This window comes from Castor canadensis, chromosome 1, assembly GCF_047511655.1.
Source record: "Castor canadensis chromosome 1, mCasCan1.hap1v2, whole genome shotgun sequence".
Classification (NCBI taxonomy): Eukaryota; Metazoa; Chordata; class Mammalia; order Rodentia; family Castoridae; genus Castor; species Castor canadensis.
The window spans coordinates 53,533,707-53,550,040 of NC_133386.1; the positions used below are offsets into that span (position 1 = coordinate 53,533,707).

The 16,334-nt window shown below is 38.1% G+C and overlaps 2 protein-coding genes across 13 annotated transcripts in view; one reads left to right on the top strand and one right to left on the bottom strand.

Annotated features, from left to right (window-relative positions):
- Cep57l1 (centrosomal protein 57 like 1) overlaps positions 1-3,670 on the bottom strand; it is a 62,928-nt gene extending 59,258 nt beyond the window's left edge. For 4 of the 12 annotated variants that reach the window (XM_074077178.1, XM_074077189.1, XM_074077143.1 and 1 more), the window contains exon 1: positions 3,315-3,512. The gene's annotated coding sequence lies outside the window, so the exon portion shown is untranslated. Of the gene's footprint in view, positions 1-3,305; positions 3,517-3,542 lie in introns of those variants that run through there. The other 8 variants (XR_012449127.1, XR_012449126.1, XR_012449128.1 and 5 more) reach the window with 5 other exon arrangements.
- A 756-nt stretch (positions 3,671-4,426) lies between these two features.
- Positions 4,427-16,334, top strand: part of Sesn1 (sestrin 1) — a 94,691-nt gene continuing 82,783 nt past the window's right edge. The window contains exon 1 of the mRNA XM_020175346.2: positions 4,427-5,091. Within this exon, the coding sequence (XP_020030935.1) occupies positions 4,813-5,091 (279 nt within the window). The 5' untranslated portion in view covers positions 4,427-4,812. The remainder of the gene's footprint in view (positions 5,092-16,334) is intronic.

Here is a 16,334-nt window from a genome sequence, read left to right on the forward strand (position 1 = left end):
CTCACATTCTCTAGCAATAAAGGAAATGCAAATTAAAACCACGCTAAGATTCCACCTCACCCCTGTTAGAATAGCCATCATTAGCAACACCACCAACAACAGGTGTTGGCGAGGATGCGGGGGAAAAAGGAACCCTCATACACTGTTGGTGGGAATGTAAACTAGTACAACCATTCTGGAAAAAAATTTGGAGGCTACTTAAAAAGCTAAACATTGATCTACCATTTGATCCAGCAATCCCACTCTTGGGGATATACCCAAAAGACTGTGACACAGGTTACTCCAGAGGCACCTGCACACCCATGTTTATTGCGGCACTATTCACAATAGCCAAGTTATGGAAACAGCCAAGATGCCCCACCACTGATGAATGGATTAAGAAAATGTGGTATCTATACACAATGGAATTTTATGCAGCCATGAAGAAGAATGAAATGTTATCATTCGCTGGTAAATGGATGGAATTGGAGAACATCATCCTGAGTGAGGTTAGCCTGGCTTAAAAGACCAAAAATCGTATGTTCTCCCCATATGTGGACATTAGATCAAGGGCAAACACAACAAGGGGATTGGACTTTGAGCACATGATAAAAGCGAGAGCACACAAGGGAGGGGTGAGGATAGGTAAGACACCTAAAAAATTAGCTAGCATTTGTTGCCCTTAATGCAGAGAAGCTAAAGCAGATACCTTAAAAGCAACTGAGGCCAATAGGAAAAGTGGACCAGGAACTAGAGAAAAGGTTAGATCAAAAAGAATTAACCTAGAAGATAACACACACGCACAGGAAATCAATGTGAGTCAACTCCCTGTATAGCTGTCCTTATCTCAACCAGCAAAAACCCTTGTTCCTTCCTATTATTGCTTATACTCTCTCTTCAACAAAATTAGAGATAAGGGCAAAATAGTTTTTGCTGGGTATTGAGGGGGGGGAGAGGGAGGGGGCGGAGTGGGTGGTAAGGGAGGCGGTGGGGGCAGGGGGGAGAAATGACCCAAGCCTTGTATGCACATATGAATAATAAAACAATAAAAAAAAATCCTCCAATGATTTCCTATCAATCAAAAAAGTCAAAGCCCTTTCTTTTCTTACTTATTTATTTTTGGTGGTACTGAGGTTTGAACTCACACTTGCTAGGCAAGTGCTCTACCACTTGAGCCACTCCACCAACCCCTTTTTTGTGTTGGTTTTTTTTAGATCAGGATTAGAGAACTATTTGCCCAGGTTGGCTTCAAACCTTGATCCTCCTGATCTCTGACTCCTGAGAAGCTAGGATTACAGGTGTGAGCCCCTGGGCACTTTGCTCAGAGCCATTTCAATCACCTGCATGATGTCCTGCCCTTACCTCCTTTCTCTGTGACCTCATGTTATTCTTCTCTCCTGCAGCCACTGAACATCTTTGCTGTTTCTCAAATGGGTAGGTTTGTTCCTGCCCACAGGCCTTGGCATTAGCTGTTCTCTTTACATGAATGTTCTTCCCCCAGGCATATAGATGGTTTACTCTCTCTTGCTTCATATCCTTTCCAATGTCATTTTTTTATTAGTTTTATAACAAGGGCTCCTCTGAGATGATCCTTTGCGCCACAACCACTCCTTCTACCCCGCCCTAATTCTTTTGCTAAAGAGAAGACCCACCTAGACTAGCTGATTAAGGTTTTAACTGCTGGATGAAATTTCTTTCATTTCTTTTTGGAGGTATTGTGGTGTAAATTCAGGGCCTCATGCTTGCTAGACAAGTGTGCTACCACTTGAGCCATTCTGCCAACCCTGGATGTCTTTCTTTAGAACCCAGAACCTCTGATGACCTCTATAAACCCTCCTTCCTTTAGTTCTATGGTAAATAACATTTGTTGTAGCACCAATTAATGCAAATCATAGGGATTAACTTGCAGAAAAGTGTCTGTCTGAAAAGAAAATGCAGGCACTGGCCCCAGGAGATCCAGGTCAATTGCGATGTTTTAGAGTTACAGAAGAGAGGCCTAGATGAAAAAGACACCAACACAGCCTGTGAAATCTCCCCAGGCAGCTCATATTCTTCTGGACCACTCTCACTGTATCCCCTTTTCCCTCTATAGAAGCCCTTTGTACTCTTGTCTCCTCAAGCTTTGAGGCAAAAAAGGGCTCCTCTATCTTCTCAAGTCCTTGAACAAACGTGACTCCTTCCTATAGATGCTCATTTCCCTAATGCTGGTATTCAGTGGCAGGCAGCCTGGACAAACGATTCTGATAACAGTTCTAATCTGACCACCTTATTTAAAAGCGAATCTTTCTCTCCATAACCTGGCATTCTTCATTCTCCTTCTAGGCTGGTTTCTTTACTTTATTTACTATATAGTTTACATAGTTATTTATTTATTTATTTATTTATTTATTATTCCCCCTTAGAATGCAAGCTCTATGATAGTAGGGACATGATAGTACTTGATGCTGTATCTCAATGCCCTGTCATATAGTTGGCACATATCAGCAATTTGTTGACTGAATGCATAGGTGTTGTTCTTTTGGTCTTCACCTTCCCTGGGATGAAGGTTTCCCTGAGTTCATAAGATTGAACTAAATGATCTCCTCACCACTCCAATAATATCCAATAGTATTGTAATTGTATTCTTAAGCACTGGTTTTTCTAACAAGATAAGACAATCTTTTTCACTGTTGTATATACTCAAGGCCTAGAAAAGTTTAAAATTTTAGAAATACATCTATTTCTGCAACGTGAACAATTAAAAATCTGATTACCAGCCCACTGATGGCTTTTCAAACCTGAGTTTTCTCAAGAATGGCTTATAAATTTGGGAAATTTTAATAGGAATTAAATTTTAATTTAATAGGATTCTTTTCATACAGTATCCTTAAAACCCGGAAGAATACATCCCTAGGAATACTGACAGTTCTTTTCATACAAAACGGACTTGACAACTTGCGTTCAAAACCGTGCTTGGGATATTTGAGCAAATAAAGTACGGAACATCCCTATGCAAAGGCAAAGGTGCGATTGCACTGACTCCCTAATCCACTCAGCGCGAGTCCCCACGCCAGGGCGACAACGGAGGAAGCAGCCGGAGCCCGTGTTCAAGCATCCTTCTTGTCTGGTCTTATTTAGGCCTCTCTCTGACCCTCCGCATCTTTGACTCCCAAATCTTCGCCTCATCACGACCCCGGGCTTTAGCACTTGTGCTAGTCCTTTCCTCCTAGGTCACTGGAAAAACTCCCTCAACTATTGACAGCAACCCTCAATGGCTTTGTCTTCAAAATCTGAGGACGTGGAGAACGCAAAAATCCTACCAAAGGAAAAGTCATAGCCAAACGTACAATGCTTACCAGACTGGCGCTCTCAGTCAACCCCTGCCTCTCAAACCGTTGGTTAGTAGACAGCCACAGGGAATGTCGCGGTGGCCGCTGGGAGTAGTAGTTTCTGTCGCAAACAGTACGCGCCGGCTGCACCAAAACTACATTACCCAGAAGTCAGCGCGGAGACGCCCTCCCTTTCCAATCTGGGGTTTGGCATTAAAGATGCTGTCACTATTTTTAGGCTAATCTTAAATTTACATGCAATTTCTCCCACGGATGCCGATGCGTCCTTTACTTGCTACGCCTGTCTCGTGTGACAAAAATCTCAGCGTGCTCCTTGCCTTTCCTTCTCCAGGCCAGCAGCTCCAACGTGCGGGAACGGAAAACGCCTGCCGGCGCAAACTAAGTGCCTCAGCAGACGCATGCGTCCTGCCCGCTGTCGCACACGCGCATCAGCTGCCAGGGTTGGCGACCGCGCGCAGCAAGCTCGGGGTCTGGAGGTAGCCTAGAGGGCGGAGCTTTTTTCCAATGGCTTTGCCTCGGCGGGTCGTGTCTGCTAGGGCGGGGAAGCAGACGCTGGGGGCAGGGGCGGCTCCCGGTTTGTGCCGGGCGGAGAAAGGGGAGGGACTGGGGGTGAGGACCCCATCTCCCCTCCCTGCTCCCGCCCTCTGGGCAGATCCCCACCGATGGGGCTGGGCGAAGGGGCGGGCTCTGCGCCTTCTGCCCTGCTGCTCCGCCAGCTCTGCGGCTCAGCTGGGCGCTCGAGGACTGCTCGGTGTGCCCTGTGCCTTCTGGCTTGGAGGCGTCGGGCGAGGACGTCGGGATTGGAGGAGACGGGGCGTGTTTCCGGGGATCCGGAGCCGGCTGGGCTTGGGGATTCACTCCATCACCGTCGCCCCCGGAGCAAGTAACTGGCGGAGACGTTCGCCACCCAGGAGTCTCGGGCCTCGGCGGCCAGGGCTCTCTGCCGGCCTCCGGGTGATCCTCCCCGCGGGCGCTGGGCGGGTGGCTGAGGCGCTCCGAGGCGCGGAGGGGGCGGAGACTAGCGGCGGAGGAGGGGCGGGGTGGGAACGCTCGGGAACCGGTGGTGCACAGACAAAAACCCCAATGGCTGGAGGGCGTTCAACTGTTACCAGCCTTCTGGGGCAGAGCACGGATTTGACAGCTCCACAACGTGAGGATATCCGCTGACTGCGAGACGGAGAACACTGCCCCGTGACTCCCTGTCCAGCAAAGCCAGCGCTGTAAGGTTGCAGCTTTCCAACTTTGTTTTTGTTTGTTTGTTTTTTGTTTTTCTGCCTCTGACCGCCCGTTCGTGTAGAAGAGAGAGGGTGAGCAGTCCTGTTTATCGATTGAAAGCATCAATTTAAAAGACACGTCTGGTTCCAAATGTCACACAGACGTGTGTTTTCATGACGAACTCGATTTCTCCGACTTTATTCGTACATTTTTTTTCATTTAAAAAACAAAGTGCTTTGGGGCATGCTGAGAGGTAACTGAAGACTGCAGAGGAAAAACTGGGATTGTCATGGCTGAAGGAGAAAATGAAGTAAGATGGGACGGATTGTGCAGCAGAGATTCCACTACTAGAGAGGCAGCCCTGGAAAACATTAGGCAAAGCATTTTGAGAAAAACCGAGTGTCTACGTTCGGTGAAAGAGACATCGTGTCGTCCATCAGACGGGCTTTCAAATGCTGTTTCTTTGGACGGGTTGAATAAGCTTCTTGCTCATCTACTTATGCTTTCTAAGAGGTGCCCCTTTAAAGATGTAAGGGAGAAAAGTGAGTTTATCCTGAAGAGCGTCCAGGTAAGGAAGAGCATTTTAAGTACAACTATACTGTGAAATTTTATTTGCAATTATTTACGTTGGTTTTGCTTATAGGTTATTATGTGAACTGTTACTGGGAATTCACTCTGCATTAGAGCATCTGTTGTACACTGAATTTTTTGGCCCACAGTGAACAAGATAAACTAAAAAGTATTTTCAAATATAAGTGAACAAGAATTGTTTTTTCTAGAGTTTTAGACAGAAAACTGCATTGCTTGGAGAAAAATATATGGAAGTTGTAGTTCATGGCAAGTCAAGTCTTTGTTTCTTTTTACTAGTTTCTAAGTGTAGCCAGTATACTTTTCACATTGTTACAAATAGTGTTCTGTGGAAAGGTTCACATTTAAATCCTCTAAAACAATAAATGATACTAAAGACTTCCTAGTCAGCTTGTTCAAGGTAATTGATGAAACAATTTTTCTTGCCCTTAAAAACAAAACAAACAGAATTTATTTTCTAAATGCAACCTCACCCCTCCTCCCGCCCGAACTATATAAAATAATAAAAACTTAAGTTATGAAGAAGCTAACATCTTCAGCTTGAAAAGTTGGACCCGGATAGGGTGGGTGGTAGAAATGCTTCAACCAGCTTTGTGTTTGCCTAAATTGTTTCTTTTTTACATGCATACCATTAAATGGCAAATGCAGCAGATTAAAAATATTGTAATCCCCCCCATTTTGTCTATAGCCAATGTATACTGTTTTTATTAGGGAATTTATGGGATTTTTAAGAGAAATGTTGTTTGTAGATATGAAGACTGTTCAGTAACACTTTATCCATGCTTGTCAATCCATAGATTAACTCACATGTGTTGCTCAGTCATGTAGAAGAAAATTTTGAATTTCATCATTTAATTGGATATGTATGTTAAAACTGACAGTTTTTCTTTACTGGCTTTAATATAAAGCAACAGAAAAATAGTCATATCCATAAAATGAAGACGCTCAATTAAGATCTTGACATTTTTTCTCACAAACACTTTGGAAACAATTATTACAACTAATTTTGCCAGCAAAGAATTAATTTTCTAGATACTGGAAGATTACTCTTGTAAGCATAAAAGGTTGTTTCTCTCTTAGAACACAGTCACTGTAACAAGCAATTTATCATAATGGGGTCATCATTATTCACATCAAGTAATGTAGAATGTGATCCATATTTTGTTTAAATTTTTTGTGTCTAATTTTTAGGGCTTTTTGCCCTTTCACTTGCTATACTACACTTTGGTCTCATTTTGACCTTTCATTTGGTTGGTTATTTATATAAGCATGAGAAACTAGATAACCAAACTTATTAAAAGTTATATTAAAAATAAAAGTAAACTGGCTTCAGTATCAATGGATTACAATATAAATGGTAAGTAAATGGGCCTTACCAGTCAGACTTGGTTTAAATTCTACTCCTTTATTAATGTATAGCTGTAACCTTGGGCAAATTACTTGAGTTTTCTTACTTTGATTCTTACATTTATAAAATGAGAATAAGAACATAGAGCTATTGTAAAAATTAAATAAGATGCAAAGTGCCCCAGTACATAATGAATGCGCCTTTCCCCTTTCACAGGTGAAATGTATTTCAAGCTTCATTCGTTCTGCAAAAGGATTCATGAATTTCCTCTATTGTGAAGTTTTCCTATAGGCATATTTCTTTTTCATTTCTCCATCAAGAGTATTTTATTCCTGTCCCTATTATAAGAGGTACTTTGCTTATACTGTTCTATAACTATGTTTATGTTTCTGTCTCCCCCAAGAGGGCTAAAAGTTCTATTGGCTGGGACCCAGAAGTTACTACTAAGTACCCAGTGAATGAAGGAGTTATTGCCTTCTTTCTGTTTCTCATCAGTTTCAGTAGATAAGAGTTTCTACACCTCCCCATCATTCATTCATGCATGCATCGATGCAACAAATTCATACCTGGTGAATGTCATACTAAGAACTGAGAACCACTGGTAACAATTTTGACATTCTACTAAAGGGAGATAGACCTTAATAAACAAGTAAATTAATAAATAATTTTAGATAGTGAAGGAAAACTTCCCAGAGGCAATCACATTTATTTATTTTGTAAGTCAAGGTATTGCTGTGGTCTTGAACTTGGAATCCTCCTGCCACAGCCAGTGCTGGGACTCAGTTATGCACCACTACACTCAGCTTAAAGAATAAATATTACCCACACAATGAGATTTTTGTGTGGATCCAGACATGGAGAATAGTATGTGTGAAGGCCTCATGGCAGGAGAGAGCAAATGAATTCTAGGAACTGAAAGTGATTCAACATGGTTGAAGTAGTTTGAGGGGAATGTGAAAATTTAAGAGCGCATGCTCTGGAATTAGACCCACCTGTCTCCGGTACTTTATTAGCTGTACAACTGTAGATAAGTTCCCTAATTTCTCCTTAATAAGTTTTCTCATCTACAAAACGTGGACCATGCTGATCTAGCCTTATATGTTGCTGTGAGAATAAAATGGAATAATGCTTGTAAAGCACAGCACATAAGAAATGGTTAAAAATATACGTATTCTTATTATTACTAGGCAGGATCCAGATCCCAAGGGCTTGTAAGCCATCTTAAGGATAAAGCCTATGGACTTTATCCTAGGAATATTGGGAAGCCACTGAGGACTTTTGAACAAAATAGTGATAGGCTTGATAGTGAAATACCCCGAACAATGTATGCACATATGAATAAAGATAAAAAATTGTTTATTCATAAAAAAATTTTTTAATGAGGGAAAAAAAAAGAATCATTCTGTAAGCAAGATGGAGGATGGGTTTCCAGGGTCAAGAGGAGATGTGTCACATCAGGTAGGAAATTGTTCCACTGGTCTATGACAGAAATGATGGTGGACTAGGATGTGGTGGGAGAAGTGGAACAAAGAAAATGGATTTAGGAGCTATCAAGGAGTGAGAAACCACAGGATGTAGTATTTAATTGGATTTTGGAGATGAGGAAAATAAAAGCAAAGATGGTTGTAAAGTTTCTGATTTAAGCTGCTTGGTGAATAATGTGATCATTTCCTGAAACAGAAGGCGTCAATTTAGGAGAAGAATGAGTTTGTTTTATACATGTTGAGGTTAAGTTGCTTATAAAGACACCCAAGTAGAAACAGCTCCTCAATGGATTTCTGCCTCTGCTACCACTGTTGTAGTTCTGTTGTTATCGCTCACTTCTCTAGTCTCAGCCCACCTTCCACCTTTCTACCCGTCTTCACATAGCTGCAGAGCCATTTATCTAAAATGAAAATCTGACCATGTTACTCTCCTGCCTAAAATCCTTTGTAATATAATAGAATATAAACTTCAGAATGTCGTGTACTGCCCAGCATCATCTCACTTACCCTTTATAATAGTATAGCATCCAAGCTTGAGAAGATCACATAATGCCCAGCCTCATCTAACTTCCACTTACCTCTCCTGCTTCAATGCTCATACTAACATCAACCTGACGTGAGAAACTAAACAGTAATTCAAACATAACATTCCATAATGCTTTCTCTTGCTTGTTAGTAAAGCAGCAAAAGCCGAAGTTACACAATTCTTGCAGCTGTCCTGAAGGCCCTTAGCTTGCTCTAGGTCAACTCAGAGGACTAGAGTCAGCGAGGGAAAATGGTAGGGTTGTGGTAGGATAGATTTGCTAACAAATAAGCTTGTAAAAAATAAAGGGCATATTGGGAGACTGCATCTTCTGTTTATACATGTTCTGAATTTATTGGTTATACATCAACAACATATTTAAATGTAGTCAACATATTTTTGAGAACTATTCTGTACCAGGTACTGTACTGGAAAATGGAAGATCAGTAAGATCCACCCCCCCACCTCCTGCTTTTGTGTAAGGCTCTGTATTCTCATAGAGGACTTCATATATGCTTTTAATACCCTTTTAATACTCTTTTTAATACTCCTGATTCCCTAAACAAACGAACAGAGGTATTAACTTTGGCCCACTTTACTAATACAACTCACTAGTAAACTATACTTGATGATGCATGTAAAATTACTGTGAAAAATGTAAGTGCATGTATGTATCAAAAGATAAGAAGAATCCTAAAGAGCCAACTACTTTTTCAAGAATGATCATTTTTATTTCCATACTATGAAAGGGGAAGTTTTCTGATAAGTGTAAGTTTTCTTATAAATTTGTTATAACACTGTATGAATTTGGCTTAAAATAATAAATTTAGACTAATAAAATGCTTGTTTTTGTTAAGAGGAGTAGGAAAGACATTTGTTTAGTGAAGTGATTATTACCCCTAAGGGAGAAATAAAACTTTAGTTGTTGCCTATGATGCACTTTAACAGTTACTAGAGTTGCATGTGGAATTGGAGTATCTAGTTGCTATCCAGTTGAGTGATACATATTTTATAGATCTAAAAATAAGTTTATTATTTCACATAATAAATCTGTACGTTGCATAATTCCAAGCTTTGTTAATTGATTCATTGGCTATTGCCATGTTTGCTTTTTGTCTTTTTGTTCTCCTTTCCTCAGCACAACAGGCAATGTCTACCCTCATAGTTGCAAGGTTGCTGTAGCAGTTCCAAACACCACATGTAGTCACAACCTTGTACAACTAAGAAAAAAGTTCTTCCCATGTGTCTATCAGGGAAGAAAAGCTTTTCCCAGAAACCCTCCAGCAGACTTCCTCTCAGCTTCTGTTGACCAGGATTGGGTCACAAGTTCTTTTCTAAGATAGTCATTGGCAAGGAAATTGTCCATTTGTATTTTTAGTTTGGGTTAATAAGCATTCAGACCCTAGGGTCTAGGAGACACCTGTTCCTACCCCCTCATCCCTTGAACAGAGAATTTCTGTTGATGAGAAAGAAGAAGAATGGAAGGCAGTTAAGTCTAGTTATAGGTATCCTTTAAAACTGCACATGTATCTAACTGGATAATATATCACTTGATCTATTTATAATTTGGACTTTAGTAAGTTAGAAGTATATTTAACTCATTTATAATGGGGCAATAAAATATAACTCGTTGCAGATAAGGAACATTCTAGAAACAAATTTGTTCTTTTTAAATGATTGTTTTACCTTGACTTCTTTATTACTGCCAGATAGTCAAAGATACAAGTATAAGGTAGTGAATGTCAAACATTCACTGCTGACTCTTAGGTATCACAGCAAATATGAAAGTCCTCTTTAAATATTTACACTGAGCTTCTCTCTTCTAAATCCACTGTTTTCTGGCCTTTCTTGTTTTATTGATACAGTAAGAACTCAGCCCCTTTCCCTCAGAAAGCCCTCAACCACTTTCTTTCCTTGTTTTCAAGTTCTCAGGAGAATACTGTCTACTCTTAGGCTTCTGGGCTTTTTTTGGATAGAGAATATTAAAAAAATTGAAGATATCTTTTCTTTTGCCTAATGTTTTGAGTACAAATATAGACACAGTCTTTTTAGTGTGTGTGTATTTTACCTTACAGCTTTTAGGATAAATCATATCTGTTCTATCTGTCCTCTTTATAATCCATAAATACATCCTGTGCCCTTCCTTTGTTGTGAATCTTCAGAAAGATTGAAACAAATAAGGATACTCTTTTTTTTTTAGTTTTGAAGTTTCATATATTTTATTCCTGTTGTAGTGCTTCAAATGGCCTCTAACATGAAAAAAACCCAGAATGTTTAGTTTAAAAATATTTTTCTGACATTATTTTGTTTATAAATGGGATGTGGTATTTTAAACACTTAGTATTAAATTTCAGTTTAAGGTCATGAGTTGTTCATTACATTGTGGAAGATCCTCTGAAACAGTAATTTAGCCTAATTAGAATTTTCTTCTCAATTTTGATACTTTGTGCCCTTAAAGTACTATCATGTACAAATCATTCCTGGAGTAAAAGAATTACAAAATAGGTGTGCTGTACTCTTTTAGAGTTATATTTATTTTCCTTTTGGTAAGCTATAAGAAACTTGTAAAACATCTTTTTACCATTTGAATAGGTTAATAAATTAATATTAACCCAACCAATTTAAAGATTTGTTGAAATTTTGACAGAATCTTAGGTATAAAGGATTCTTAATCATCTAGTTTTGATAAGACAGGCGCTCTTTAGTGTTATGTATTAATTGTAAAGATTTTCATATTTAAAAACAGGCAATGTTTGTGTTTAGAAATTACCATAGACTGGAGGGAACCATAGACGAAGAGGAAATCTTAGTATTTGTGGAAAAAGAGTTGATGCTAGGGAAGGGGAGGATGGTGTTTAAAATTCGTAGAAGGCTAAAAATGCTTTTGGAAGTACATGGACACCAAACAAGTCCTGACACCAATTTTAATTTCTTTTTTTTTTTCCTTTTTCTTTTTTGCAGTATTGGGGTTTTAACTCAGGGTCTTGCACTTGCTAGGCAGGCATTCTACCACTTGAGCCACCACCCCTGCCCCTTAATTTCTTTGGCAGAATTTCTCTGTCTTTTTCAACCATGGTAAATATCTAAAATTTTTTATGGAAGTCAACAGAAAATAGGATTTACTTTGACCTAACTCTTCTAGCCCTTATTCATTACATTAAGTGAGAAAGGCTTTAGTTGACCTGTAAGAAATTACCTAGTACTTTGCTTATACTAGCACAGTATACTCAGGAAATCAGAGTAGTAGGATTCTTCAGAATATTTGATGATTATATTTCTAAGGGAATCAGGAGACTAGAATGCTTGGCTTACTAACTGTTGCTTACTACAACCAATTAAACCACTGTTGATAATGATACTTTACCCATAAATTTAGAATATAGAAAGAGGGACTTTTAAAAAGGTGCTTGTTTTTTAAAAAGTACTTTCTTACTGGAAATACTTTGGGAGTTTCTGTAAGATGACTATTGGGACCGCTTATTGGATTTTACCTGTTGGAATTTTATTGTTAAATGTCTATGTATTACTAGTATACTCAGTTTGTAGCACACTTTTCAAGTAAGTAGATTAAAAACAAATTTCAGTTTACGAGAAGAGAAAAATCAAGTGAATTTTGGCAAAACAACAATTAACCATCCCCTCATGCTCTAAAGTCTTTTAAGATTACTTAGGGAAAAAGTGATAGATTGCCAGGAAATAGCAAATTACCATGGAAAAATTAAATGCTTTAGTTCTACATTTTATTTAAACTCTACCCTATTTTTAAGTTGAAAAGTGAAAGAAGGTCTTCCTAGAATTATAAATTATTACTTATATTATAAAATTGCCTTAAGACAACTTCCTACCAATCCCCCTCCCTGGGCTGGGTATTGAACCCATGGCTTTGAACTTGCTAGACAAGCGCTCTACTACTGCATCCCCAGCCCTTGTTAAGTTTTTAAACCATACCAAAGGGAAACAAAATTTGTGGTGTGAGCTTAGTGATTTATATTACCCAAATAAGCTTTTATATATATCCATTTAATAAAAATACATATTCATTGAGTAGTGTTCATTTAGTGTTTTAACTTAAAAACTGTTTTCATTGACAAGATAATGAATATATGTCCCTTTAAAAAATTAACCATAATTCTATGTATAATTTCAGAAAAGTCAAATTAGAATCTTAGTTTACTGAAAGTGAACATACTCTGTTTTGATACTTCAGTGTTTGACAAGCATTGCACACTTGTCTTTAAATTTTAAATGATTTCATTTTCTAGCAAGTTGGCAGGTGTTAGCTGTCTATAATTATAACTGAGTAATTTTTCAGATGCTATTCATAGCCTAAACACAGCAAGAAATTCTTCTGATCATGTGATAAAGACCAAGCCTTGCAAAATAGTGGTAGAATGATGTGCTCAATGGTACTCAAGGACATATCTAAGAGAAGCCTTCCAAAACTAAAAGGTGTTTTTAGATGTTAGGGAGATAGATTTTTCTCACAAAATAATATCTTTCAAGACATTAATAGAGATTACACTTCAAATTAAGATAGATCTGCTTTTTTATCTAATGTTATATACATTGACAGATAAATTATAAAATATGACTCATATCTTTGGTTTTGTTGATGGCAGAGGTTCTGAGTATAAAAATAATTGAAATTTTATTAAGACAGTATAGATTTTAACTACTGAATCTAGTGAATTATTTAATCTCATTTTATCCATTCAATATTTATTGTATACCTACTATATGCTTATGTATTCTTTGACATGGAAAGAAAAGACTAGATTTCACTTAATCTTAACAGGGCTTCTACTGAAAAAAAAAAAGAAGAAGCAGCAGCTTGTATTTTCTTTTTTCCTGACTTATTTTCCAGGTATCTATTCTAAATATCCAGTCTCATTTTGACTTTCAGAGGTATTTCAGAATGGTTTAAAAGCACCTTGGAGTTTCTTTACCAGCTATGTGCTCATGAATAAGTTAGCCTCTGTAGTCTCAGCTTCCTCATTCAAGAATTGACATTTTATTATTTTTCTTGTGATCTAATTGGAAAAATTAAATGAAGTGATATTAGTGAAGTATTTTGTAAATTTCAATATGCTATGCAAATTTAATTACAAACAAACTCTTTGAGCCTCTGCTTACTTATCTACAAAACTAGGATAATAGTAATAATAACCTCGCAAAGCAATTTTGGAACGCATGTAAATTGGTACATGGTAGTGCTCAGTAAATATTGGAGATGATTATGATTAACTTGATCTTTCTTCCAGGTAATGAGTCAAAATCCAAACTGGCCTTACTTTAGGAATGGGCAGTCTCAATGTTTATGTAATTGACTTTCATGCATTCCACACCTTGAATCCACATGCATTAATACTCCTAATTGTCTTTTGTACATTAAATTCAGTCTTCATCCATTTGCTGATTAGTGCTAATTTCAGGCTCTATTATCGGGTGTTTCTAACCAGTCACTACAGCAATTTAAGTGTTGGACTTTGACCAGAAGTTTGTACTAGGATTAATGGCAGATCTGTAATGTAGTATCCACCCCTTCATTATAGTCCTACATCTTTCTGGGATGCCATCATGGCACTCACTAGCAGGGAGGTATGGCAGACAGGCAGCTGGATATGTCATACCAGTGATCAAGTGAACTGAAAAGAGAATTGAAAAGTCTGTGATTAAAGCCTGTGCTTCAGTAACTGGATAGCATTAGATGATAATGGTCAAGGCCATAAGATATAGTTAGTCAGACCTAGGGTTAAGTCCTGCTTTGCTAAATTCTATAACTTTGAGCGAGCTACATAACGTCCTTAATCCTGCCTCAGTTCACTCACAGAATTGTGAGGTAATGTGTAATGTTCACTGGGACCTAGTAAGCACTCTTAGTATTCTAGTCTGTCTCCTTCCTCTGGTTGAAAGACTTAGGAAGTTGAGACCTCTTGTACAATATTTCCTTTGGTTCTCCCAAGTCCCTGAGCAATTGAGAAAGTTTTTGCAAGTCTACTTTGCAGGTTCTCTGATTTAAGGGAAATAATACCTCTAGGAACCAAAATTAAGGATTTTAATAAATACTGTTTTAACTCTCTGTAAACTGGATTCCGCTTTGATCATGTTAGTTTATTATTCCACTTATAAACATTTTACTTTCAAATTTGTCTTCAGTGAAACATAACATAGGAAAGCAATGTAGTCAATATGCAGCTAATCCTTTGTCCCTGGATATTCATGTCTAGTACTCCAAGAAAGTTATTTACTACAAAGAATGCTTCCCTTAAAGGACTATGAGAACATTAAAACTGCCCTATCAGCATTCCTACTTTGCTTACCCCAATGGAAGCCTGACATGTTAAGCAGAAAATACTTCGAATAGTTCTTTCACTCTTGCCAAATAATTGACTCAGCCCAGAAAAATTAATATAATGTAGAACAAAGTACCTAAGCAAAAGTTACACTATCAAAATGATACCCCCAAAAAGGGTAGAAAGTTTGAAGAGATACTGTGCCCATGTTCATTTCTCAAATTTACTTGACAGTGTGTGACTTCCTGAGCTCCCATTCCTGCCTCTTTTATTGTGTCCAATAGATCTGGATGAACATGGTGGGGATGTTGGGGGAGAGATAGCAGTTGAGTCTCCTATGTACTTCTAAATGGGCCATGGGATTGGAGTGAAGACATCGTAAATAATCTTCTGTGGTTCATATGTTTAATATAGGGAGATTAGGCATTCTGTATGACAAGCCTGGTTCTTAGCTCTTTTCATATATTAATTAATTCAGTCTTAACATTGTATAGGTGTAGGTATTATTTATCCCCATTATGTGCATTAAGAAAAATCAAAGTCCAGGTAGGTTAAATAATTTGCCCAAGTCATCATAGGTAGTTAAAGGAGGAGCCAGCTTTCAAACCTAAGCCATGAGACTCAAGAGTCTATGTTTTTCACTATTATAGCACACTCTGTGAATAAAAAAATTAATAAAATTCTTAACAATGAAACTATTTTACTTTTCCAAACTGTTGTACCTTAACGGTGAAAGTTAAAACTTTGGTGCTGCTAGGGGAGACCACTTTCTCAAATGTTATTAAATTGCATATCAAATTCTTGTCTGAACCCTGACACATATTGAAGTTGCATTTGAACCCTGATGAATCTTCATATTTCACTGTGGTGTATAGCTTTCATTATATTGTCATTATAAATTTCAGCTGTTTGCCTGGGAGTCTATGGACTGTGATGCTGGAAATATGATATCTGGAAGGCTTATCTTTATGTTAAAAGATTCTAAGTAAGATGATTTTTTAATGCACTGCCTAAAAGAAAATTTGGTATGAGTAATAGGCTTGAGATTAGCTTTGAATGTTAAAAGAGCATTCTCTTAGCTAGTTCATTGTTGCCATGACAGTGCTGGCACTATGAGTGTTGTAGTAACTCCTTGCAATGATCTTATTTTAGACCCTAACGTTCTGCAGTGCTGAAAGTCCCCTTACCCGCCCTTCAATAACTCTAGTGGAAAAGTACTGGTTTTATAGCTGGCTTCTAGCTTTGTAGCTGAAAGACTGTACTATTGTGGGTTTAAAAAAATAGTGTAGGAGTGTTGAGTATTTTTCCTGTGGATTATGAAAGTTTGAAATCTCCTAAAATACGGTATTGCATTACAAGTCAAACACCAAGTTATTTACAGCTAAAGAATAGGGGCCTCAATTGTCTTTTTAGAAACCAAGCCCAGGTTGTATAATAACACTGAGCTCATATAGAAATGATTTTTACATTGGTATATCTTCCATGCATACTTGAAAGTCTTTGGGCTTTTTTCTTTAATTATTATGGGAAAGTGTCATTAGAATCGTAAAAGATTTTATTTAACAGCATAGAAAA